We start from the raw sequence: 26,592 nt of genomic DNA, 5'->3' as shown, positions 1-26,592 counted from the left end.
ATAGTCCTATTAAGTCCTATCCTACAAAGTTAACTTGTAATTTACTGTGGTTTTACTTATGCAAACATAGTTTTATTATACAAAATTACATTATTTTAGCTGTTTATATCTTATCAACTGAATATATCAGTGTATTTTTTAAACTATATATATATATATATATATATATATATATATATATATATATATATATATACACACACACACTGTATAAACTGTATATATTATATACTACATTTTATTTAAGATTTAAAATGTCAAAATTAAAGATTATTAAACTCTATGTGGCTTTTGGATTTTTAAAAATTTATTTTTATACATAAATAATACCCTGATTTATGTTTTTTTTTTTTTTTAAATAGTTATAAGCAAAATATCAAATTTAAGAAGCGGTTAGGTTTTATCCGATTAATCGATTAATCGAAAACATAATCGCCCAACTAATCGATTATCAAAATAATCGTTAGTTGCAGCCCTAATATATATATATATATATATATATAAAAAAATACGGTATAATATGGTATATACATACTCACTCACTCTTAAGTGGTGTTTACTGTCTAATAGTGGTCAACAAGATGATAAAGCTGAGCTGCTACTTTTAAACGGGGGAAATTGAGTTGGGATTAGAAATTACTAAAGTGAGATGAGGAGGAGGAGGAGGAGGTCCATTTAGCTGTGTACGGGTTACACAGAATCAAGATCTTTTAAAGATCACATGCTTTACTAAAATAAAATATATGCATGTAAAAGTATTTTTAGTGTGTACATCATGAACACGGTGATTTTTATGCAGATCAATAAAACATACAGAATCATAATTACAACTTAAACACCATTTTGTAGCAGAAATACACTATACTGTATGTAGATATGTACAGTACCGTGCCGTGAAAAAGTATTTGCCCCACGGTCAGGTGTCCTTATACATTTGGCCCGTACAGTGAATCTTACCCTGCAGAAAAAGGAGACAATCCTGGCTTGTGTACTTTTCAAATGGTCGATAAGTACCCCATCAAGTCTACAAAGAATTGTTTTAGGCCTTTATTTTAGACAGATGTTTCGTCATGATTACCAATAATAATTTTCCACATGAAGTCATTCAACCACATTGTGTAAGGAAAAGTGTTGGTAAATTGTAATAGATCGCTCTTTCTGACCACTTTAATTTGAAAAAGAAAAAAAAAAATGTCAGGAAAGATTAAGGCAGAGGCTGGACGAAGAGAGGCCCCCTCTTTTGGGACGGCATACAATAAGTAATTGCAATTTGTCTTGTTACTACGCTTGTTACCAGAGACGCGAGAGCAGTAATGCGGTACACTTACTCCCAGTGGGAAAAGCAATCTATAACACGGTAGCACTGGGTTCGTTTCGAGCAAATGACCCTGAATGGACAAGATGAATTTTCTACTATGCCAACCGTGACGGTATATTTTTAAAATTCAGATTTATCAGATAGAACTAAATGTAAAAGCGGAGAGGCGTCTCTTATTCATATGTACTGGACATGCCCGAATTTGGAAAAATTTTGGAGGGATGTTTTTAAAACCTTGTCATACATATTGAAATGCAACCTTAAACCAGATCCTCTGATTGCTCTTTTTGGTATCACTGGAGAGGAAGACAAGTGTCTAACTCCAGCTAAACAGCGTTTATTATCTTTTGCGACACGGCCAGAAGTTCTCTTTTATTCAAGTGGGAGGATGCTACGTCACCCACTCACGCCTAGTGGCTCAGAGATATCATGTCCTGTTCGTCCCTGGAGAAGATCCACTACTCAATCCGTTATTCAGACTTAAAATTTCAACAGGTGTGGGGGGCCCTTCCTTCGCTTTTTTCATATACATTTATAGTTTGATTCCCTTCTTACTTAATTGTTTGTTTTCTTTTCCCTTTTTTTGTATGCAGAACCAAAAAACTTCCAGCTCCAGGTTCTTTTTTTCGTTTCTCTCCTTTTTTGTTTTGCCTGGCGTCTAGGCCTTTTATACCTGTAAAGCTGGCTTGGAGTTAGGGAGAGGTGGGGTGGGTGCTATAGGGGTGTATAAGGAGGTTATAAAATCTGTAATAAAACATTACATGTCTACCCCGTTATAACCCTGTTTAAAAATCAATAAAAATATTGTTGAGAGTAAAAACTTTATCATGTCAGTAGCATACGCATCTGAGAAAGGAAAAAAAACGACTAAAAACCAAAGATCCATGCTTAAACGTAAAATACTTGCAACTCTCAACCTGGAGTGGTTTACGCAAGTGAAGAACGCCATCATTAGGCTGAATAAACAAAATAAATCCATAAGAGAGAAACTAGCAACATTGGGAGTGGACAATACATGAGTCTGGAACATTCCTAAAAATGCAGAATTAGCTGCAAAAGACCACGGAAGCCAACTAAAATTCTAGATCTTCTTTACAACATCTGGCCAAGTTAAGAACACTCTTCAGGAAGTCGGCATTTCACTGTGAAAGTCTACAGTCGAGAGACGGCTTACACAAACAAGGTGCAAACCACAAAATTACCAAAACCAAAGTTACTTGTACCATAATGATGGGAAGAGAAAAGTGTAGAGGAAGAAAGGAACAGCTCACGATGAAAAGAATCACGATCTGTCAAACATGGTGGAGGCCTAAACGTTATGATATAACCGTACATTGCTGCCAACAGAGCCGGGTCACTGGTGGCCGGGTCACAGGACGCCACTTTATACTGCAAATGAATAATGATTCAAAACATACAGTAAAAGAGTTTCTCAATGAAAAAAAAATGGATATTCTTCACCGGCCAAGTCAGTTACCTTCTCTTAACCCAATAGAGCACGTTTTTTACTTACTAAAGACAAGACTGAGGGCAAAAAAAACCTACAAACAAGCAGCAGGTCGTGTCAGCTGCATTAAAGGCCTGGCAAAGAATCTCAGCTTTTGGTCATGTCCATGGGGTCCAGACTTCAGACGTCTTTTACAAGCGAGGACTTTCATCCAAGCATTAAAGGCAATTCTTATGTTTGTAATTATGTTTTGTTCTGTTTGTTCTGAGCCCCAAAAAAATGAGTGAGTGTAATGAAAATGGCTGTAATTCCTCAATGTTTAATACCACACTTGAAATAAAGCTGAAAGTCTTGACGTTGCTCACATGGAGTGTTTTATTTCAAAGGCAGCACTGCATTCCAGGTGAAAGGAAGGAGCAAATTAGTTGTTACGTTTGTTTAGAACGGTAACTAAATCTTTTTAAAAAATAATTAATTAAAAGTTGAATCAAATCGGGACATTTATAAAATCGTGATACTAACAGAATCGCAATACAAATCAAATCAGCAACCAAGGCATCATGAGAATAAGGTACGGTATGATCCCTGGTGGACGGTATGCGGTAAGTTACGTACTGTACAGTTCAATAACTGCCTTAAATTAGTCTGAAAAATCACAGCTCTTTATTAGCCCTTAAATCAATAAGCATTCGGCTTAAATGCGTGATGAACACTAATGTCAAGCTTTTCTATGCCGTCTAGGAAAGTAATATTTGCATTTTCAATTCAGGAACAAAAAGCGAACTAAACAGAAAGACCGACTTAAAAAGACAAATGCAGGACAGCCTTCTTTGTTTAGTGCAAATCATCTATTCGAGACTGCCAGTGTAATAAGAAATGTGTGTAAATACACATACAATAGATCAAACGTCAGGTGTTTATCAAAGCTGGGGGGAAAAAATATATAAAAATAAAAATTCGATTCCAGTCAGTCAGTATCGTGGATGAACAATGTGTCATCACGTTCATGCATGAACGACAGGATTGAGTCGTTTCAACGCTTTTTTTTTTTTTGTCTTCCTCTGCGTTTGCTCTATTTAATGAAAAATAAAAAAACAAATCCGGAATCAAATTGAAGGCACGACACAAAGGCAGAGGGTTCAAAAGGAGGCAGTTGCAAAAGTGCGCCAGGGCAGAAGAGTCATATTTTGGAAATTAATCTTTGTGCAACAAAGACGACTCGCTGTCGCCAGACAGCTCCCAGCGGTCTAGCTTTTGACTTTCTTTATCTTTATCTCACTGACGTTTTTCACAACCTCCTACCATCACACCATCTGCATGCTAATAAATCTGTACACCACTCAAGGTAATTATAAAAGATTTTTTCACACAAAAAAAATAAAAAATAAACAGGGACATACACAAACACTTTTCTGATTTATATCACACGTGGTAGGTGGCTTCTTTCGCTTTCCGTGTAGCCGACACATCTGTTGGAAGCTGTTTGAGCAGTTTTGATATGCCTCTCTATGATTAGGAAATCTGACACAGCTGGACACACAGAGCTGTGTTAATGTGGAGTAAGTCAGCTAGGGAAAAAAAAATCTAAAATCAAACGTGATCGATCTCGGGCTGCGGGGAGCATTCCGAGATGCCTCGGCCTTTACTTAATGCAAACGTGAAGAAGCAAAACAAGATTAGTCGGTGTGTTTCAGGGTCAGACGGTAGGAGGTGTTCATTAAAAAAAATCAAATAAAAAAAAAATGTGTGACGATGGAGGATAAATTTGTTTTTTTCCTAATGGGATCGGACTGGGTCGAGCTTCACCTCGGCACTCGCGGTTCTGACCCGGAACCAAGGGCTTTCTGCTTTCCAGTAGTTTTTGTGTACGAGACGAAGACGTAAGCTTTTTTTTCCTACGGTTAATGTAGAAGAAATAATAATCATATTAGTGCGTGTACAGGTTTGTCGGACATGACCTCCATGTGTCAGGGTGGTCGTGATGCATCACGCACATAAAAAAACAAGATCCTGAGAAGATTGTAATGAGCTACCTTTTTTTTCCCTCCCCACACACACACACATACACAAACAAACAAAAGGCTTGGATCATTAAAACACCCTCAGCTGTCGACCGCGGTGTGTCCGATATGACGGCGTTAAAGCCTATTAAAAGCACCTAGTCGTCGACAGCTCATTAGAAACACGGGCGGGTTTCCGATCTGTACAAAATGACACCGGGTAATTCATACTGAACTTCATTAGGGGGGGAAACACAACCAGCGACAGCACAGCCTGCACCTGAGGGACACTACAGCAAGCACACGGAGAGGGAAACGGTGCCAGGTATCATAAACAGATTAAAGTGCTTCATTCTACATAATTATTCATATCTGTGAAACACGGTCCGTCTCTTCATCATCTAGACTTCTTACTCGCCAGGACCTTCAGGAAGCCGAACAGCAAAGGAAAAGTGTTACTACAGAACGTGGGTCGATCCCAGCGAGTTCTGGATCTGTGGGTACATTTATTAGTGCTGATGAAAACTGTTGATCTGTGTGGATCTCTCCTCATGGGTTCAGCAAGCACACCAAAAACAGATTAACTGCCAAGTTACACATCGTAGTGCAGAGGTAGGTTTTACATATGGCGAAGAGTATTTTACGCGTTTCCTTCATCCCGCCAACTGCATCTTTTCAAACTGCACACTCTCGCACGTTTAAAGGACAGCGCTATCCGCTCCGTCTGGACTAGCGATCTCTGGATGATAGGGCGATCACTTTACCACTACTTTACTCTGGGGCATAATATCGGCACATTTAACCCGGATACTTCCTGATAGAAATTTGGATGAAACCAAACCAAAAGTCGTGTGTTCGAAGAACTTTTGAGAGAAACTTTTGTTTTGACACATGAATGAATATATAACATTGAAAAAGGCTTTGAAAATTAAGCAGTTGGCAGGAGCTACCTTTAATGAACTTATGAAAGACGACTGGATGTCAGTAAGTAACCAAAACTACCATAGTGTAACAGCACACCTAATCGATGGACAAATGGCAACTGCGCCCATTCACTCTGGGCATGTAAAAATAATATAAATTAAAAAAAAAGACATTTTAAAAACAAAGACAGAAAAAAAAGCATGTACTGAGCAATTTTTTTATATTGCTAAGGAGATAACGAACACAGTCACTACTATAGGAGTATTACTTTTCGAATTGCTCGCTCACGCACCGTTCGGAGCGGCATAACACACTCGGAGGACAGCGCTATCCGCTCCTTCTGCTTGCGTGAGCTCACAGACACCCCTGAGCTCGGCCAATTAGCTCTCTCTAGACCTCCGGCTGCGAGAGGTTACAGCATCACCTGGGAATCGAACTCGATCTCCGGATGATAGGGCAATATTATAAAACTGCATAATCTGTTTAGTCTAACCAACTTAAATTTGCACGTTTATTATACAAGTAAAGTCTGAGTATTTTAAAATTGTCACTAATCATGTGACCGTGTTTGACTAGAATTTTTTTTATTGATTGACAGCAATAATTATTACCAAGATAATAAAGTTCCATAATTATTATAATTGTCATTTTACTTTTGTACAAAAAAAAGTGAGAAAACAATGATCATCCCAAAAAAAAAATTATATAAAGTTTATTATATTATGCCTCATACTTTAGTTTAATTCAACAACTAAGTTCTGAGCATTTATATTTTAATAGTTTATTTTAAAACATTCCATTTTATTAATTAATTTATTATATATTATTATTATTATTACTACTATTATTATTATTATTATTATTATTATTAAAAGACCATGGTGAAGAATCGCTTGCTTTAAGTCAGTCAGGGTCAGGGGGAGCTCAAATACAAAAAATCTCAGTCTTTTTTTGACTAATATTTGCTTCACACAGCCCTACAAGTAATTTCAAGTGCAAACTGTGTTAAATTTGTGCAATTAGACGAGTGTATACTTAAATTCAGTTAATTACAGTTATTAGGGGATGCCAGCACAATATCAGCAACTCTTGATTTTCCACTGAAAGTAAAGACTACTTTTACTTTTGTTCCAGCACTTTGAGAGCAAAGCAGTGAAGACATCCAACGCATGAGCATTAAACAAGTGTGAGGTTTTTTTTTTTTCTCCACAATGTTTTGTGCACATTACTGCAGAATCCATTTTAAAAAAATTAATAAAAAAAATAATAAATAAATCCACCCTCCAGCTGAGATTCCTCGATTACAGCTGCAGGCAAACACCTCCGACAGCACAGCTGGTAATATTGTATTATTACACCATCCTGTACTCTCTGTAACCTGAAATGCTTGTTTTCCTGTCTATTTATTTTTATTTTTCAGCTATCAGTTCTCAAAATAGCTATTGGTTTTTAAAATGGAAAATTGCAAGCAGGGGGAAGTGGTAGAAAATAAAAATCAATAACTAGTAAGTTTAGTGTCCACCGAACATCAAAAAAAGTTAAATTGGGACAAAAGTAGGAATGAGAGGACGAACGTGAACACGTGTGCATTTAAAATGTGTACTTCACCCCATGTGCAGACGTAACAGGTGATTACTATTATAATTTTATACCAGATGATAAAAATGTAATAACTCAAATATTATCAGTCAAGACGACACTCTCATTGCGCTCCTAATACAGTACTGTTCCTCACACCCTTTTAGGGATGGGAATCACCATGGGCTACCTGATACAATATAAACATGTTATTTATGTGTAGATTCAGTTAGCAATTCTGTAAAAGAAAAAATAATCAAGTTGTTTCAGATGTTTACAATTCTAAACAAACTTGGGAAATAATTAGCTCCTACTACACACAATATTGCGCTCTGCGACTAATCCAAAGCTACCAGCAGGATTATACAGAAACTGCAACATTTTACAACCTCAAATGCAAACATTACAGGTAGTTCCGTTCCACCAGCTTGTTCATAAGTCTGATCTGTTCTTAAGTCTGACAAGGTGAATCTTAGACGCCGTTGACACGAATATACAATGTAAAGCATGCCAATCCACTTGACTAAATCTCGGTCCCCTTTCCCAACACTGCAATCATATGGCCAAAAAATGTAATGCCTAAGGAAATTAATCTCGCAGGTCAAATGTAAAATGTTGTCTCTGTGACTTTAAATCATGTGGGAAATCCCGGACAGCATTCTGTCTCAGAGCTGTTTTCCGCTGTATTGGACTGTGAATTCCGTTTTGTTGAGAATTCTTCTGAAATTAGGATTATTCACCATCAGGACTGAGAATTATTTCTCCTGCACCCCCACACGAGCACACAAACAATATACCGGACTTTAGACATTTTATACCATAACTTACCCACTGAGAATATTGTATAAAATTGTAAATATTGGTATCTGGTGCACTTGAATGTTCGTAAGTCTGGGACTACGATTATAAACTAGAATTTTTTTTTTTTTGCAATTTAGAGATGCACAAATGTGGCGATACACAAATTGCCACAAAAAGTATCATGATACTTAACAATACATTTTTTCCCCACCTCTAAACCATTCAGAAACAGCTGGATTCGTGGTTTTTCAGGAGGAGACTGCTCAAAGCATCCTGCTTGCCTTCTTCTTGTAGTGGCACCAAACTGACTTTAAGAAAATGTCACTTTTGGAACCACGCAACCTTTAAATCTTCTTCTTCTTCTTGTTCCATGGTCCAATTCTGATTATCACATGCCCATTGTAGGTGCTTTCGAGTGTGAATACAAGTCAGTACGGTCACTTAGACCAGTCTTAGACTTCGCAATTCTTTCAAGAATTTTTGTTTTGGAGGTGCTCCAACCCAGACATCTAACTATAACAATTTAGCCCTTATCCGAGGCTTCATTTCTTACATTCAGCGCAATTTAACTGTTGGCTTTACCTTCTAATCCATCCCAGTCCGGCAGCCCTGCTGTTATGGGATAATCAATGTTATTCGCTTTATCTGTTAGTGCTCGATGTGTTGTCTCAGAGATTATTGTAGCATATTATTTAGACGTGGCTGTTGAACTCAAAAACAGAAACGAACTTGACAGCTTGAGCGTTTTATTCCATTATAACATTGCATAAAATAAAAATAATTAAATAAATAAAAACCGCTAGACATGAAATCCCAACCTCCCTTCTTAACCTAACGAGCAAGGCATAAAAGCTAAGCCCTGTGGATGGAAACTAGATCGACGCAGCGCGGAATTAAATAATAAACTTTTTCATGAATAAATGAATACGTATTGTAATCTGGAACACATTCTCTTATTCCCCGTGCACTTTTACCGCTCCCTCCTGGCACCTGTCTAATTAACACAACTTATCACTGTAATTAGCAACATTAGCCAGTTCCATGGGCATGCATTATTAATAATTATACGTGTTTATTGGGTCACTTCGATCAGTCATTTATCATCATAATCTTCGATAAAAGGTCACCTCTGTCAAAATTAAACGCGACAGACTGCTATATTTTCCCGGTCAAAATTTGTCAAATGTCAAGCGTGGCAGTTAGTGTGTGTGAGACATTGGACATCTAATGAATTTTTATTTATATGTCAAAACAGGCAAGATAATCATCTGTGTATTGTAGATCCTTATACAGCCTGGAATATACAGTATATACAAGGTCAGAATTGCAGGACACATACGAGGTTTTGAATTTGCGGTTACTATGATCAACATGGACGTTGGATAATAAAAAATAAATAAATAAAATTAAAAAAGCGACCAGGGTTTTAAATAAATAAATCATCATTGTTCAGACGGTAAAACCTTAGGGTTTCAATAAACACGCAGGCAATGTGTGATTCTTCAAGTGCAAAATAACAGCTAGACGACAGAAAAGATGATAAGGTTAGGTTGAGGCACGGTTCTGAATGAGGCAAAAAAATAATAATAAGGTCACGGCACAGAATTGGTTCTTATCATGCCTGAAAAGCAGTCACTATATCCAGTGTAAAAAGCAAGTCCATCAATATTGATCATATGTGGAAGGAGGCAGACTAGGGCAAGAATATATAATAAATTATGCGGTGAAGTACACAATCCTGGAGCTGGACTCAGGCTGAAGACAATGGTGACGCACATAAAAAAAAAAAGAAAGAAAAAATAGTTCTCATTAAAAACAAAACAAAAAAAACGAATATGGAAGCATTGCAAGAAAGACGGCTTTCCAGAGAGCATCTAATAAAAAATAAAAAAAATACCATTTGTGTCATTTTAAATTCAGGTTTGGCAACTGCTTAAAAAAAAAAGAAAAAATCATTTAAAAAAATGTATAAAGATGTTGAGAATTGATGATGCTTTTGAACTGTTTGCTTAGCTGGTGGTTTTAGGGACTCTAGTGTAGATTTGGAGCATCATGAATTCTGCCAAAAAAATAAGAAAAGTAATATTTCAGACTATACAGTACTTTGAAACCTGGTTTGCGTCTGCGATGAGGTTTAGACCTGGCCGTTAGGAGAAAAAAAAACGACCCAGACAAAAAGAAATGATCAAACAAACAATTAAATTAATGTTGTTGTTTTTGTTTTGTTTTTTTAAAAGAAAACATCAGTTTTAGTTTTTTTTATTTCAATTCAATTAAGTTTTATTTGTATAGTGCTTTTAACAATCGTCATTGTCTCAAAGCAGCTTTACACACAAAAGAAATTATGGAAGTTCGTATGAAATGTCAATGTGTATAAATCAAAATTATCATATTGTCGCCTTGAGAGGAACCTTAAGAGGAACCAGACTCAACAGGGAAGGTGTATTCTCATTTGGGTGATAACGGAAATCACGGATTGATCTGCAGTCATACTGTATATTAAGAGGCTGACAGTTCAATATTACAGTGAAACCTCGGATTGCGAGAAACGTGGTTTGTGAATGTTCCGCAAGATGAGCAAGATTTTTAAATAAATTCTGACTTGAAAAATGAGCAAGTCTTGGTTAAGAGTACTGAGTATCATGTATCACTTCTTGGTTTGATGCGTTTTTTTCTCTCTTTTGCGCTGTGGAATTGTGGGTAATCGTCTCCCCTGTTAGGTCTTAGTACACGCCTCTCAGTGGTATATATAATCAACATCTGTGCACGCGTGTACTGTTTACTTTAACACTGTGACCATGTGTGTGTAAAACATATATTGTGCTTGTATGCGTGTGTACAGCGCGTGTGTACTTTTTATTATAACACACGTGTGTGCGCAGGTTTAAATAAAAAAAGGCTCGTTAGAGAGGTTAAAGATCTTTTTTCTTTCTCTCCCTGAGTCAACATGCCGTTGTGTGCGCGCGCGTAATTTGACACCGTGCACTTATATTATGTGTGTAGGTGTGTGTGTGTGTGTGTGTGTGTATATATATATATATATATATATATATAGATGTGTATATATATATATATACATACATATCTATATATACATATATACATACACATACATACACACACACACACACACACACTCCACACATACACTCTGCTCTATACAGAAACACTGCTCTGTCCCGATTCTTTTTTAAGGTAAAGTGCAAGTTAATTTGTTTGTTTTACTTTACAGCGGTGATTCCGTTAGCCTCACATGAGTGTTATTAGCATTGTTCCTTGCTATTTTTTCTGACAGAACATTCTTTACGTTAGTGTGTGTGTGAAACGTACTGTAAATAAGGGGGGAAAGGGTTATTGTGTAAGATGAAAAAGAGGCGAGGGTCTGATTCCATTTTCTCACACACACACACACACACACACATAGCGTCTGCGCGCATAAACGAAAATTCTTGTTGAAAATTTTTTTTGGGGGGGGGGGGCTGTGGAACAAATAATTTGCATTTTTATTATTTCTTATGGGTGAATTTGATTTGATTTACGAGTGTTTTGGAAAGAAGCCCACTTCTTATGCTCTTAATTCAATGTTCCACTGTAACAGAAAAAAAACTGGTCCAGGTGTATGCTCCAACTTACCAAATATTGCTAAAAAAATCTCCATTAAGGAATGAGATAAGACCCCTCTTCATGTGTCCATCAACCCAGGAGGATACTCAGTATTGTTATCTCTTCAGAGCTGGAGAAGCAAATATATTTTTAAGTGTGGCAATAATTTTGAAACCATAGTTTTATAGGAAAAGAGGGTGGGCATTAAAATGTTGTGCTTGAAAAACATGTTTAAATACCAGTCATTCCAGGAGGCACAGCTTCAGAAATTTGCACAAAACTTTTATTAGACTATAGACTTAAGACTATAAGTTAACTTCCTAAATAAACCTTAAACTACCTTTCATAATGGACAGCCTTTATCAAAAATGTGCAAAAGTGCCCCACAACAACAAAAAATAAAAAAAACAGGGAAAAAAAATTTCTGGGGGAAAAAAAATCACCACTGTGCGGTTGACTGCATGAGCACTCAGGATGCAAGGGAGTGCTAAGTCGTTCAATAGTCCGATGCTGAGAAGTTCGCAAGAGATCCATTTCAGCTATTGCCCGTTATCTCCTTCCTGCCTCTTTAGTTGCCCGCCGATAATGTATCTTTCAATTACAGCTTATTCCATGACCGTTTTGAGCAGACGAAGGAGAGAGCTGCGACGTGAGGCCTGCTCAAATTAATGAGGTGAACCAAGGACGGACCGATTTGAATATGTAGGAAGGAAGAGTCAGCACAAAGGTGCGGACATATGAATGTCAAAAAGATTTTTCAATCAGCCCTTTGTGAGGTGAGGACATTAAAGTCAATGTGACAGTACCTCAGCGGACGCAAGCATCGCTAATCATTTCGGCTGTAGTCCATTAAGCTTAATCACACCCAGCTGCCACCAGCGGTCTTAACCTTAGACGTTGGGATTGGAGTAGCAACACGACAACCATGCTCTGGATGGCCCGTCAACAGCTGTCAGATTACCGTCTCGGCTGTCTCGCAACACAGGACCTTAGAAGCGAAAAATCCTGAACCATAAAATAGGTGAACTATATCAGTGAGTGTGTATGTAAAAGTATATAAGTAAGTAATATAGAGAAATAATTAAAAATGTCCTGTTAGACTGACATATCAGAGAATTGTTACACTTATCCTAATGTATAATTACATTACTAATGATTACTGATGTATAAACAAAAAATGTAATTTATGAATAAAGATGACAGAACCTGGGGAAACTTGAAATGAATGAAAGGGGGCCTACAACACATCCCTGCAGAACACCTTGGAAAATGTATGATTCGTTCTCACCAGGGTGGTCTTTCTTGCCAAAATACTTTATTATTAAAGTACAAATAAATCTTAAGATATGGTTCCGAGAGCAGTGCGTTTTTAACAGCTTTCCAAGGTGATGTAAAATACACAACGCATTGCAAAACACCTTGATGCGCAGACTAAATCGACTGCATCTGTATCCGATGTGGAGATCAAAAGTTCAAATCCTGACAATGCTAAAAATCTGAGTGTGGCAAGCGAACAAAACACGGAGGTTGAGATGTCAAACTGTCTCACCTCGTCAATCCTAGTGATACTTGCCATTTTAAAAATAAAGCAGTTGGCTATCTTCACCTATCTTGGAAAGAAGCATCGTTGCTGGATGTGTTCTTGCAGCTGAAAGGGTATAACCTTCTCAAAGACTTTGAGCAGAGAAGGTAAGTTTTTCAGACAGGACTACACTAAATGTTTATGGACCCAACCATCACTCCAAAACAATCCACAACCACAAGACTTGGTCCCCACTTTTACTCCTTTATCTTTTACTGCTTTTTTTCTAATCTTCTTATTCTCTTTTGAGATGGTTCTCCCATCTTCCCATTTTCCCAAAAGCGTGACTGAGGAACGTTTGTGAAGCTAAGTAAACAAGACATGGCACACTATTGGAGCTTGAGTTCATCCCAGAGGTGATCGATGGGATTGAGGACATTTTGGACAACTGTGTGCTGCAACAAATCTTAGGAAGAACCTTATAGGTGTGACCGTCAGCTGTTTCTGGCTGTAGCGTATAATATTTGGGAGCATGCATGTGTTTAAGCCTTCACATGCAACAAACAGACTGAAGTTTTACAGCAAGAAGTATGAGTTGGCTTTGATGGTTTGTTGTTGTTTAGACTTTGCCTTTAGATTTGGCTTTAAGAAAAATTATTTAAGAACAGGAGTGACAATCCAGTCTCCAGGGGGAGCTAGGAAGACTGAAGAACATTTCATGAACAGATGTTGATGCCTGATCAAGCAAGTGAGGTTTCCATGATTACTAGATGCTTTAAAAAACAAGATGTTGAGTTAAATCGCTGAAATCAAAAAGGGGAACATGGGGCGGCGTAGTATAAAGGGTAGTAGGGAGAAAACCGTTTTGTTGCTTACCTCTTCAATTATAATAGAAAAGTGATGTATTGCCAACAAGAGACTTTCTATTGTGTTTGTAATCGAAATCAAACAGTGAGTGATCAAGTGGATTTACAAGCAAAGGAAGTTGTTGAAAATAGTAAATAAAATGCATTGATTTCTACCTTCCCTGAAAAAGTTAGACAAACATTTCATGCGAGAATGCCTGCTAAAATATAAAAGCGTATAAATCGCACTACACACTGTGCATGAAAGAGTTTGTGGAAATCCCACGAGCCATCACCATTCAACGATGTTATAAAGCTTATTTAGGAAGATATGGGCAAATTCTTTAGTGATTTGAAAAATACACATTTAAATTTCAGGCCTATCCTAAAGTCATTTACTTTTTATTAATGGTCATATACAAAGGAATCCCTGAGCTAATTTCAGCACCCTCTCCACTAACGTCTGACCGTCATGACAAATAAGTGAGGAGAAACAAAAATGACACCTTTATTAAATACTTAACAACGGCTGAAGTATGTTCAGGACTGTTTTTTTTTTTTGTTTCTTTTGTTTTTTTTAAATCCACCTCCCGTGTGCTCATGAGGAATTCCAAACCATAAGCCACAAAACCGTCCATCACAGTATCGACATCACATCACCTCATCATCCTGCCCTGGCCCGGGGATCAACATCTAACCTGTTTTTATTTCGGAGGACGTAGCAGGAGGTAGAATTTACAGAGAATTATAATGAGACCTTTTTTTCCTTGATGCCCAACTTTCTAAACGTGGGTTTATCTCTTTAGCCGGCTTTAATCTTTCTCTCGCAGCGTGCAGAAGTCTGTGTCTGCACGCCGCGAGTTGACTGCAGCGTCTGCTCTCTTTTACCCTGCAGCTTGAGCGCACACTGTTCACAGGCCTGTTGCTCAGTGGCTCTGCTACGTAGGACCGCACACGTCTACACATTTACTTTACTTTTTCCTTTCCTGTGGTCATTTTTAAATGCAGGTAATTCTTGTAGAAGGTCAGACTTTTGAGAGGAGTCGTCGCTCTCGGAAAGGAATAATTTATTGAACGTGTATTACGGGAAACGAGTCGTCGAAAATCGCGTGGATTAAATTTAGAAGTTTGAAATGACCTTTCTAGTGTACCATGATTAAGATAAAGTGGGGGTAACATCGAAGAAGAACCGACCCGAGGAGGTTATACGGTTCATTCCTGTAGAAAGTCACGGGTATCTTGAGAACACGGGACAAGTAAAAGGATATGACAGGTGTCCATTTCACCCGCACCTTATCATCCCTCATTTACTCCCTACCTGCTTGTCTGTTGTCTTCGCATTTGTCAGGACCGCTGGCTGCAGTCCAACGTCTAGTTTTGCATCCTAAGTGTGATGCGGTCTGTCTGAACGAATTGACCGGGCTGACACGGCGTCCCTATGGACTCTGATAGGGTCACTGATGGAGGCAAAGGCAGGTTCAGGGCTGCATAACAATCCCTGCATCAAAGCAGTGATTGACAAGGCTAGGAGGTTAGAGGAAATCAAAAAGACAAACAGCATCGTACCAAAAAAAAAAAAAAAAAAAAAAAAACACGCTTTATTCAACGTGGCATCAATGTCACTGTCAGAAGAGCACAATACATCTTCAGGAACAAGAATTTCATTTTTCAACTGGAAACTAGAAGGAAATCTGTTCCTGTGCCTCGCTGTAGCTTTTTTTGCAGAACAAGTTACTACATTTCAGCTAGGGTTTAACCTAGCACACCAGAGTTCGCCAGGTCATATGTCCAAACTACACTGTATGGCCAAAAGTTTGTGGACACCTCTCTATCAAATCGCATTCCAGATTAAGTCTTTGTTTTGTGCTGTTATAAATTGGGGTTCAGATCCTATCCATCTAAAATTTAATCAGAGCACTTGAGTTCTTCCAGTCCAACTTCTCAAACCATGTCTTCCTAAAGCTCGCACTGGTGCACAGTGATATTATTATGCTGGAACAGGTTTGAGCTTCTTAGTTCCAGTGAAGAAAAGCTATAATTCTACAACATCCAAATATTACTTCTATATAAATCCGTTTACTTTGACTTTGTGGGAAAACAATAATACATGTACTTATAATAATAAAACATAATACTTGTTTGACTTGGAACTAATCAATTTACTCCCCCAAAAATTTACCTAAAATTTGTCTCGGTTCACAAACTCCTCCTCGGAACACGACCCAAAAACTGCCGTCCCAAGCTGCCTCTATCAGCTGGACAAAGTTTTGCTTTGATAAAATGACGATTTTTGTGCAAAAAGCGCTGTCTTTGAGAAGTATCTTCCGAACAAAACTGTGATAAATTATACATGCTATACCTTATAAATGATAACAGTGTCTTTTGTAAGGCACAAAAGAATTAAATCTTTTGGAATAGATTTTTTGTAAAACCGGCTACAACATATGAGCCAAAAAAAAAGCAAGCAAACTCCTAAAGGAGAACAACCCACCGTTATTATACAAGTGGATTCAAACTCTAACCTCCTGTACAGTTTATGTTTATATATTTAGTACTGTATCATTTTGTATAATTAAGGCTGTGTCATACTTTGTTTTATATTTTGTGAGACAAAAAAAGAACCAAAGTTAAATATGATTCATAGTGAGGGATAACTGATAAATCCGATTTCCATGTTATCCTATGGACAAAGAGAACCGAGGTTCCACTGTATACGGATGTGATGGCGAGGTGTCCACATACTTTTGACCCCCTTAATTGGGCATAAAGGGGGGGGGATTGGGGGTTGACCAGCGTCTTGATTTTAAGATGCTATTTTAAGGTGGCGCTGCTGACTCCACCGTGGTACCACACGCTGGGATCGTCTGTTTTGTGTTCACTTAAAGTTCCTCTAGGGTTTTTAAAACTTATCAGAATTACTTTCACTGTAGATGTTTTCCTGGTCCACTGTGATGCTGCCCAGGATGAAGCCCTTGGCTCAAGATGAACGCTTGAGCATGCAGACAACTTTTGAAATAATTCCTAGAAAGAGCTTTGGTACAACGTCATTGTAATTGTAGGCCTTTCATGTTGTAGGACTCTTGGTTACAGTTTGCTGCGATATAGAACGCGGTTATGTGAGCGTCTTGTTTTGATGCGCTTTAACTGTTGGATGTTGTTCTGTTCGACGATGAAGATCACGTCAAACTAATCGTAAAGAGGGCAAGCAGAGTTTATCTGGTTTTCCGTGAACAAAACAGACCAAACTCATCATGTAACATTTATGACTTGTCTATTAATTTAAAAAACAAAATAAATAAAAAGTATTACTGATGCTGTGCTCTGTATTCAAAAAGCAGGTGTTACCATGCGAGCGTTTTAATCGAGCGTGCTTCAAAAAAACTAGAATCCTGCTCTCTAAATCGAGGCCTAATAATGCCGCTAATTCATGACACAACTCTAAACTCTAAACAAAAACATCTTAATCTTAGTCACAGTCCAATTTATTTCACCTTGTCTGCTTTTCACCCGTCTAAAAAAAAAAAAAAAAAGCAAGATCCTCTGTTTTTATGGAGCGCTAAAAGATCCCTCCCTCCCCCAACCCCCGCTGACCTGAAAGACTCAGACTTCGGGGGAGGTTTTCAAAAAGTTTGTATGCTTCGGCTTTCAGGAGTAGTTTGGGGTTTTTTTTCCTGAAAGAATAACAAGGCTTTTAGTCAGAGATCCATCGCCTGTACGGTCAAGGATGGCACGGTCGCTCGTAGCATTTTTTTGCTTAGAAGATTTTTGTTCACAAACACCGACATTTTTTTGGTTGAGGGGAAAAAAGCATTACCTTTGTATGATGGTGAGAAAAAAAATCTGAAAGCCCACAAAAAAAAAAGAACAGTACATCAAACAAACTTAAATGATGTTGATCAAAAGAAAAAGAAAGTATTGCTGCGTTATTTTAGTTTTTTTCGGAATTGCCGACATCTGGCGATGGACAGATGTTTATCTTGCCAGGTGTACGAAAAAACTGCTCACAAAACCTTAAAGTGAATGTTTAAGGCTTAATTAGTGCAATGGACATATTGAAGCGAGGGAAAGCATCTGAAAACACTGACAGGTATCAGTAAAGTTGAAGAGCCGTGCTAACACTGTCTGGATTCATCACAAACCAAGACGATTACCGCGTTAGTCATAGTTGTGTTTTTCTTTGCTTTAGGGTATTTTTCTCTCTCTCTTTTTTTATAGATATATAAAGGCGTCTCAGCAGGTTGTTATTGCCACATCATGCATGCGTGCAACTCAACTACGTCTTACTGATCAAACATGCGGCAAGACATTCAAGGCACTTGATCGTTTTTGTTTTTTTTTCTTCACACCAGGAAGCAACTGTGGGAGCTTGGGGCAACAAGCCAGCGCAACTTGGGAACTGCAGACGTAGTCGTTTTGAAGCCTGAGTGACAGGAGCTAAATAAGAAAATTACCGTTTATTGGAGAGAAAAGAAAAAAAAAACAGATACAGGTGAGGAGAGAATAAGTGAGAAAAAAAAAACTGGACATAATTGCAGTGACCTTGATAGTTCCACTCGGTTTCTTCAGCATTGTTTTGTTTTTGCGCTCTTTTGGAAAGTCAGATCTTTTCATTTTGTTGAGTGCTCAAATGTTAACTGCGCCATTAGGGCGGTTGGACATGTTGTGATAAACCACGGGTATTGCTGGCAGCTCCTGTAATTGCTTCTCCCGAATTGGTTCTGTTCAATAAGCACCATGCTGTCGCGTCGCCTACCAATGAGGCGAGGACCGCTCCCGCTTCGACCCCTCACCTCTGTGGGCCTGAACGCACTCTCTTTCTCTTTCTCTCTCTCTCTCCCCTTCTCCTAAAAAGCAGGTTTCATCTCAGCTGCTCTTCTTTTTGTAGCTCATCTCTGTGGTTTGTTGGCTTATTGCGTTGCCTGCAAACAAACAGACCCGAGGGCGTACCAAAAAAAAAAAAAAGTTAATGTTTCAAAGTTTAATCCACTGCAGAGTTCAAGAACAGACCCGAGGGCGTACCAAAAAAAAAAAAAAGTTAATGTTTCAAAGTTTAATCCACTGCAGAGTTCAAGACGCCTGAACTGATGATGGATAATTCATAAACTTTACAGAGTGCTGAAATAACGCGAGAATGAGCGCTCTCGGAGGAATCGCCCAGCTGTTTCTGCTCCAGATGTCCAAGGCCGGCAATAAAAGCAGGGTGTAAATTGTTTTTTCCCCCCTCTTCTGAGGATCTCCTTCGATTTTTCTTCCACCTGAGCAACTCCTTGCTTGTCCATAAACGAGGAATCAATCTGCCACTATAATTGGTGGTAATGCCTCCCGTTTGGTTGACCCTCGCCGCTGTTATCTTCCCCCGTCGGCACTATATTGCGTACTGCACTAAATCCATTTTTCTCCCTCTCTAGTCTCTCTTTCGTCCTCTCGCTCCAGCTCTTATTGCAGCCAGATGGGGACGTCGCCTATTTACACATGGACGCCGCGTTCTGAAGTGTTAAGCCTATATATCGGGCAACAAATCCGAACACCTGCTCTCGTGAGTGCGCCTAAATCGGCGTTCCCACTCATCCGGGGCGGCTCGTTTGAGCTTTTTTTTCAAGGGGTGTTTTAGGTTCAGCGTATGATTGAGGCATATTGGAGACGAGTTAAACGACTGTTCTTAATAAGGTTGATTGGCTCCGTCATCCGAACACACGTTTGTTTTTCTTGTCAAGTGAACATTACATGCTGTGAATATCCAAACATACGAAAGCCAAGACTCTCAGTGCCACGTGGGACGCTGCGCATCAGAATCATGAATAATCAAAACTTTGTTGAAGATAAGGTTTAACCATTATTTCTCTTTTCTTCACTGCCGCTGCTTTCCCAGCCATTACTCTGATTAAAAGGGTTTCTGAAATTAGGAAAGGCGATGAACCTGTGTCGCCGCCGTCTGCCCGTTAATCCTTTTGGGCCGCGAGACAAATACTGCACAGAAACCATCATATTGCGTTACTATATGAGCAGCGGGCAGTGCATCCGCTCCACACGGAAAGCAGAATTAAGGATATGGGGGGTGGGAGGTGGTAAAAGGTGCTCAAATGATGTGGTTATGAAAGCAGGATCAAAATGTTCCTCTCAACAGAAATGAAAAGTCCCTACCCCAACCTTACCCCCACCCCTTACTGCCTGTTACATGGTTTTTAAGTGCCACCTAGTGTTTGTTTTCTACCTTACACTCAAAGAATCAATACAGGGGTAAAAGACTTTACTTTTTTTTTTTAACGCAACTGACGAAAACGGTGACATAAAGACAATGTGATTAAGACATCGATCATGTTTGACGGATAAAGCCTTTCATTGAATTCTTTATTTTAGCAAAGCTTTAGCACACACAGTTACAGTGTGAATGGTCATGAAGTCTTGGTAGAGTGTAATTCACCATTTTTATCAGACCGGAGTGTTCTCACGATCCACACTGACAAAAATAAATTATAATTTCAGAGACTCCTCAGTTAATATAAATAAAATATATATATTTTTTAAGTGCGAGATATCACTTTAAATCATGGCAATTATTTTTTTCATATCACATCCTAAATAATCTATCTCAATGTTGCTAGCATAAGCATTATGGAGCCCAAAAAATGTGCTGAGTAACAATATCGTCTCGGTTTATTACACTAAACTGTATTACCAAACTGACACGACGTCAAATTCTCACTATATGAAGTTCAAAAAACTTATATACACTTGAAAAAAATATAAAACTTATATTACTTGAAAATAAGTATTTAGTCAGCCACCAATTGTGCAAGTTCTCCCATTTAAAAAGATGAGAGAGGCCTGTAATTTTTATCATAGGTATATCTATACCGTGGAACCTTGGATTAAGAGCATAATTCGGTCCGGGAAGCGGGCTCGTATTCCAAAACACTAGTAAACCAAATTAAATTTTCCAATAGGAAATTATGGCAACTCAAATTATTCATTCCACAGCCCAAAAAAATAAATACATAAAAATAATTAACACAAAATATAAAGTAAAAATAAAACAAATTAACCTGCACTTTACCTTTAAAAAAAAAGTAAAAATAAATTCCGACAGATAAGTGTTTCCGTTTGAGCCCGCTGTGTGTGTGTGTGTGTGTGTGAGAGAGAGAAAATCTAAAGTAAGCTCTCCTTTCCTACTTCTCGTCTTACACAGTTACCCTTTCTCCACACTTTTCACACACGCGCGCACACAACGGAAACACTTTTATCGGAAGAAATAAACAAGAAATCTCTCTAACGAAACTCGATTGAGCGACACACTAATGAAATCACTGCTGTAAAGTAAAAATAAAACAAATTAACCCACATGTTAAAAACAATCGCGACAGAGCAGTGTTTCTGTGTAGAGAAACTGCTTTTTTACAAATGGTTCCCTTTTTTTCTATGTTTATTTTGTTTCCCTTTTTTCTATGTTCGTTTTGTTTTTTTGTTCTTTTAGCCAGGCCACAGTTGAAAATAAGAAACCTGTTCTTAATCTGTCTTGCCTGGTTAAATAAAAGTGAATAAAAAAATAAAATATATATTTTTAAGTACCTATGCTTTAAAGCATTTCATTGTACATGTAAGAGGCTTGCACAGTACTGCAAATGACACAGTTTGTATTACACACATCCTTAGTCTCTTTTTTTATTTTTTTTATTTAACTGGTCACATCAGACCACGTAAAAAAAGCCAGTAAAAAAGCCGTAAAAGCAGTAAAGTCAACCTGAAACAGTTTCCAACAAAATAAACTAATTAATAAAATGGTTTCACACGTACAGTCCTGTACAAAAATCTTAAGCCCTTCTCACTTCTTCATATTAAATTTAATAATTTAAATTTAATAGGAGCAAATGTTTTACTGTGACAGGCTCTAACGTGCCTAAAGATACAAAATAATAATAATAATAATTGGTTGTTGATGTAACACGGCCACAAAAGTCCTTCAGGAAGCCGGGAGTCAAAACTATTTGTCAAAACTACATTAAAATATGAAACAAGAAGAAAGAAAGAAAGAAAGAAAGAAAGAAAGAAAGAAAGAAAGAAAGAAAGAAAGAAAGAAAGAAAGAAAGAAAGAAAGAAAGAAAGAAAGAAAGAAAGAAAGAAAGAAAGAAAGAAAGAAAGAAAGAAAGAAAGAAAGAAAGAAAGAAAGAAAGAAAGAAAGAAAGAAAGAAAGAAAGAAAGAAAGAAAGAAAGAAAGAAAGAAAGAAAGAAAGAAAGAAAGAAAGAAAGAAAGAAAGAAAGAAAGAAAGAAAGAAAGAAAGAAAGAAAGAAAGAAAGGAGAAAAAAAATCTGGCTTTTAGAAAGCAAAATATAAAGAAATGATGGAAGGCTCAAAACTTTCACACAGTAAAACACAGTACACACTTTCACACTGTGTAACCAAACTAGACCTGTTTCTAATCAAATTACATTTCAAACTACTCCGTACACACAGAGTTCAGAGGAAATACATGTCATCTCGGGTGACGATAAGGTTTTCTTTTTTTCGCCCTGAATTGAAACACACTGCAGCACATTTCACTTCTCTGTCTCATTTTTAAGTTGAATTCATGCTCTGGATTTCTTTTTCTTCCTTTTTTTTCCTTCTTAAATGGCAGAGTTGCTTTGTCCCCAAGGCACTTTATGAAACTAAATTAATCATCTGTGCAAGGTTGGCTTTTACAGCACAGAGAGAGAGAGAGAGAGAGAGAGAGAGAGAGAGAAGAGAGAGAGAGAGAGAGAGAGAGAGAGTTTGCTTAAGCCCGAGGCAGAAAGACGGATGGTACGCCAAATTCTTTTGAAATGAGGGACAGGTGAGGTTAGGCGGTGCTCGATGCTGGAACTATTCACAGAGAACCAATACCAATAGCGCTCCTTTATGACTGAAAGAAAAAAGCAAAAAAATTTACTTCATGAATTTTTTTTTAAATACTTAATGCCCGTATGACTGTCAATAATATTTATCATCGGTTCGTCTCCTGTGACTGATTTACAGGTTATTCAGGCACAGCATAGCTCTCACAGGAGTGCAGGAGTACAAGTGGATTAGTCCGCCTTATCCTTATCGGCTTTATCCTTTGATTTAAGCACTACGCCTCCTCAGTCTATTACGGCAGCAAACAAAACAACAAGACGGCAGACGTTTCTGAGGAAGGTTTTATGCACATTTATCGCTTCCTTGACATAGTCTCATAGCATTCAAGGGGGGGGGTCTTTGCGGTAAAACCTCAAGTACACACGTGCACACACACAAAACCAGAAAAGTGAGATCGAACATGCTGATGAAAGGAGCCATAATGAATGAAGTGACAGGTGTAAAGCATTACATTCACTTATGAACACCTGTGTAGTTTTAATACACTTGAACAATGATGTAAGGCAAACATCTGGGTTTGAAGGAAACTTGCTAGTCATCTCAGTTTTAAGAAAAAAAAAAGTAATTCAGACCATAAGGAAGAAGTAGATTCAATAAATATATGCCTATTTATATAAAGATTTAAAGCAAAACTCCAAACAGGAAAATTAGCATTTTATAGAAAACAGACCAATTATCAGCTGGAGAATCCAGACGTACAACACTGAAGGTTTCCGAATATTATTTAAATGTGTCTCACGGCTGAGTGTAAACACACTAATCAAGACTTCCTTTCTTTTTTTTTTCCTGGAGAACTTTGCAGAAAGCCCGATCTCGACCCGCCCTTTCCATACCATTCTTGTGAATCATCCTTTTCTCCGCTTCCACTTTCCATGTGCTTATATGGACTTAGGGTTAGGAGTCTTGCACTCGAGCTAAACAAACAGTCGCACCCTGGCAGGAGTGGGGCTTGAACCCCTGACGCCTCTGATAGGCAACCCAGAGCCTTGACTTTCTCAGTCAGTATTAATCTGTCAAAACTAGCAATCATACCTAAATCCCTGATTGTTTACTTGTTTTTTAACAATTTTAATATTTTTATTTTTAAATAAACATATTGCATTACACTATGATTCTTTATAAACTTCCATGAGACAAGTTTTTTCTTCTTATGACTAAGTACAGTCGTTCCCTCATCAGCCCTCACCGGAAAACTTTCTTTTGCTTCTCGCTTGACACTGGAGACTCCTTTCTATAACGTTCAATAAACACCTCCATACAGAAACCTTTACCAGGTCAATGAATAATACATACAGTCTGCGCAGATATCATATAAACACACATGTATGGTGCAAAGGTGGATATAAACGAGTTTAAACTGTTTTCTCAAGAAACTGTTAACATAACTAGAACAAGCATAATCAAAATAATTAAGTTTATAAGACAGCCCAAGTCTTGTCTTCTCTGTGTTTACAGACGGTTTGGCATCCACTATGATGGTACGCATTAACGCTACCTTCTGGTCTTGATCTCCCTCATCTTCCTTTCAATTCAAATCTTCTTCTTCTTAGTTCTGTCACTCTTAGAAAACCCATCGAATACTTTCTTCCTTTTCCAGCACAAGTTATTCTTTTTCTTCTTAGTTGATTAACGACGATTAGAATCCACCATGTTGCATTACCGATGTTTCAATCCAGCCTTCCCCGAAAACCATACAACACTTCCTTGACTGATCTTGTCTTGTTTTTCTCCAGCAAAAGTTAATTTGTTCATTCCTTCTTGTTTTTAGTCCTACTGTCTCGATCTCCCTCACCTTCCTTTCTGTTTAAATCCTCGTTTATATACATTCTTAAATGTCCTCTTTCTTCCTTTTCTAAAACACTTTTTACATTATATTCAACCATTTCAAATTCCCGAGGAGCTCCTCTTCTTTGTCCCCGAGCCACCCTAACCCTATGAGAGGAGGGGTTTGGGCAAACCTGACCACCACACCCTTACTGAATATCCCAGGCCAGATTTAGACCCTTTTTTTCCTGTTATAAATGCTTTCCATTATATTTTGGATGCCCCGTTTAGCCATGAGAGCATTACTGTGCTCGGTAAAATAAATGTTAAGTGAGGAAGTGCAATTGGTGTTCCAGATCATCAGAAGATAAGGTAAGGACTTGAACGCACCACAGAGCTCGCCTCGTGCACCGAAACACAGTCTTACGGGAACAGGTTCGCGCCTGTTGGTTCCAGTAAATCTTTCCAAGTTTGGAAAAAAAAAGGGAGGATTACATCAGTACAACGTGTGTCAAGTGCCAAGTGTGTGGCAACACCTTGACGGGAGATCCTGAAAGAAAAAGGCACCATCACCTCACGCCTTCAGGGTGCTGGTTCGATTCCCACCCCACCCTGAGTGTGTATGTGTGTGTGTGTGTGTCCTGCGATCGATTTGGCCCAGGATATACCCCGCCTCATGCCTGAAGTGTCCTGGGATAATAGAACTTGTATACATGATAAATCTGTATAGAGAATGAATGACAATGTTATAGAGGCTGTTTGAGAACCACGTGATGTGATGATCAGGTATGTACAACATGTGGAAATGGAGTGCGCATGCGCAGAAGCGTAGAGCATGGAACTCAAGGTTGCCAGGACCAACGGTTTGGGACGCGGCCCGTGACAACGCGAGGTTTTATGCTGAAAATACAAATGCAGTTCACTTCTAAAATATTGTCTACTTACAAACTTGGGCTTTTTCTCCGTGTCTTCACCTCCCCAGCTCGTGTTGGGTGCAGCTCCACCCAAAGCCCTTTTCCGTGGCGGTTTGTTGTCTCTTCCGTACTGATGGTTGTCCATTATTAAGCACTACAGACACCTAGAATATTCCCTAAACACAAACACAGTCAAAAGCAGAGTCTCTTAACATACAGTAAGGGTCATTACTAACCGCGCTAGCTCACTGACAGCTAACTATTTTTGATTAGCTTAGCGTAGCCTAGCAACGCAGCTAAAGGTACCGTTAATCCAAATAATTTTGGGTTCGTTTTTTTATATTTATCACTGAAACCCTTTTCGGATACGTCTCCACGACACTACGTAGGTCTTAAATAATAGAAATGGCAAATCCGCTCAAGAATAACGGCTGTCAGAGTCACAAGAGCTGAAACACAAGCAGGGTGCAAAACCTGCAGCGTCTGAAAATCCCGCCGTGTGTACTGGGAGTGACGTACGGCAACCAGCCAATCAGATTCGCGGCGTGTGACGTAGCGAGAAATCGGAGCTATTTGATTGGTTGAAATGAGAGAGGGGGCGCCATGTTGGGCGCCATGTTGTTTTAGGAGTCAAGTAGGATAGCGCGTATTTCTGTAGCAACCTGTAAACAAGTCTATTTATTTATGATAATATATTTAGAACATAAAGCGAACACTATTAAACCACCAAATTCAAACTTAATTAGTCACAAACGTAATACACAGAAATGCTTTTACAACAGATCATGACCTAAAAAAAATAGAGTATTCAAATTAGGAATATATAATAAATAAATAAAAATAATAATAAAATGGAAATGAAATGAAAAAGCATTGTCCTGTCATGAGCAGAATAGCAGGCAAAGTTCAGGTGTGAAAAATATTTTATCCCCTGACTAATAACTCCTGGGTCTCTGGAGAACCCAAAGGAAACCTACATGAGGAGAACATGCAGAGGATCAAAGCAG

The 26,592-nt window shown here is 38.2% G+C and overlaps 1 protein-coding gene across 1 annotated transcript in view; it reads right to left on the bottom strand.

Moving 5' to 3' along the window:
- Nucleotides 1-26,071, bottom strand: part of diaph3 (diaphanous-related formin 3) — a 373,414-nt gene extending 347,343 nt beyond the window's left edge. The window contains exon 1 of the mRNA XM_053513323.1: nucleotides 25,617-26,071. Coding sequence (XP_053369298.1) covers nucleotides 25,617-25,730 — 114 coding nt within the window. The 5' untranslated portion in view covers nucleotides 25,731-26,071. The remainder of the gene's footprint in view (nucleotides 1-25,616) is intronic.
- Between the last annotated feature and the right edge of the window lie 521 nt (nucleotides 26,072-26,592).

Source organism: Clarias gariepinus, chromosome 15, assembly GCF_024256425.1.
Source record: "Clarias gariepinus isolate MV-2021 ecotype Netherlands chromosome 15, CGAR_prim_01v2, whole genome shotgun sequence".
NCBI classification, from domain to species: Eukaryota; Metazoa; Chordata; class Actinopteri; order Siluriformes; family Clariidae; genus Clarias; species Clarias gariepinus.
This window is presented reverse-complemented; position numbering and strand designations above follow the sequence as displayed.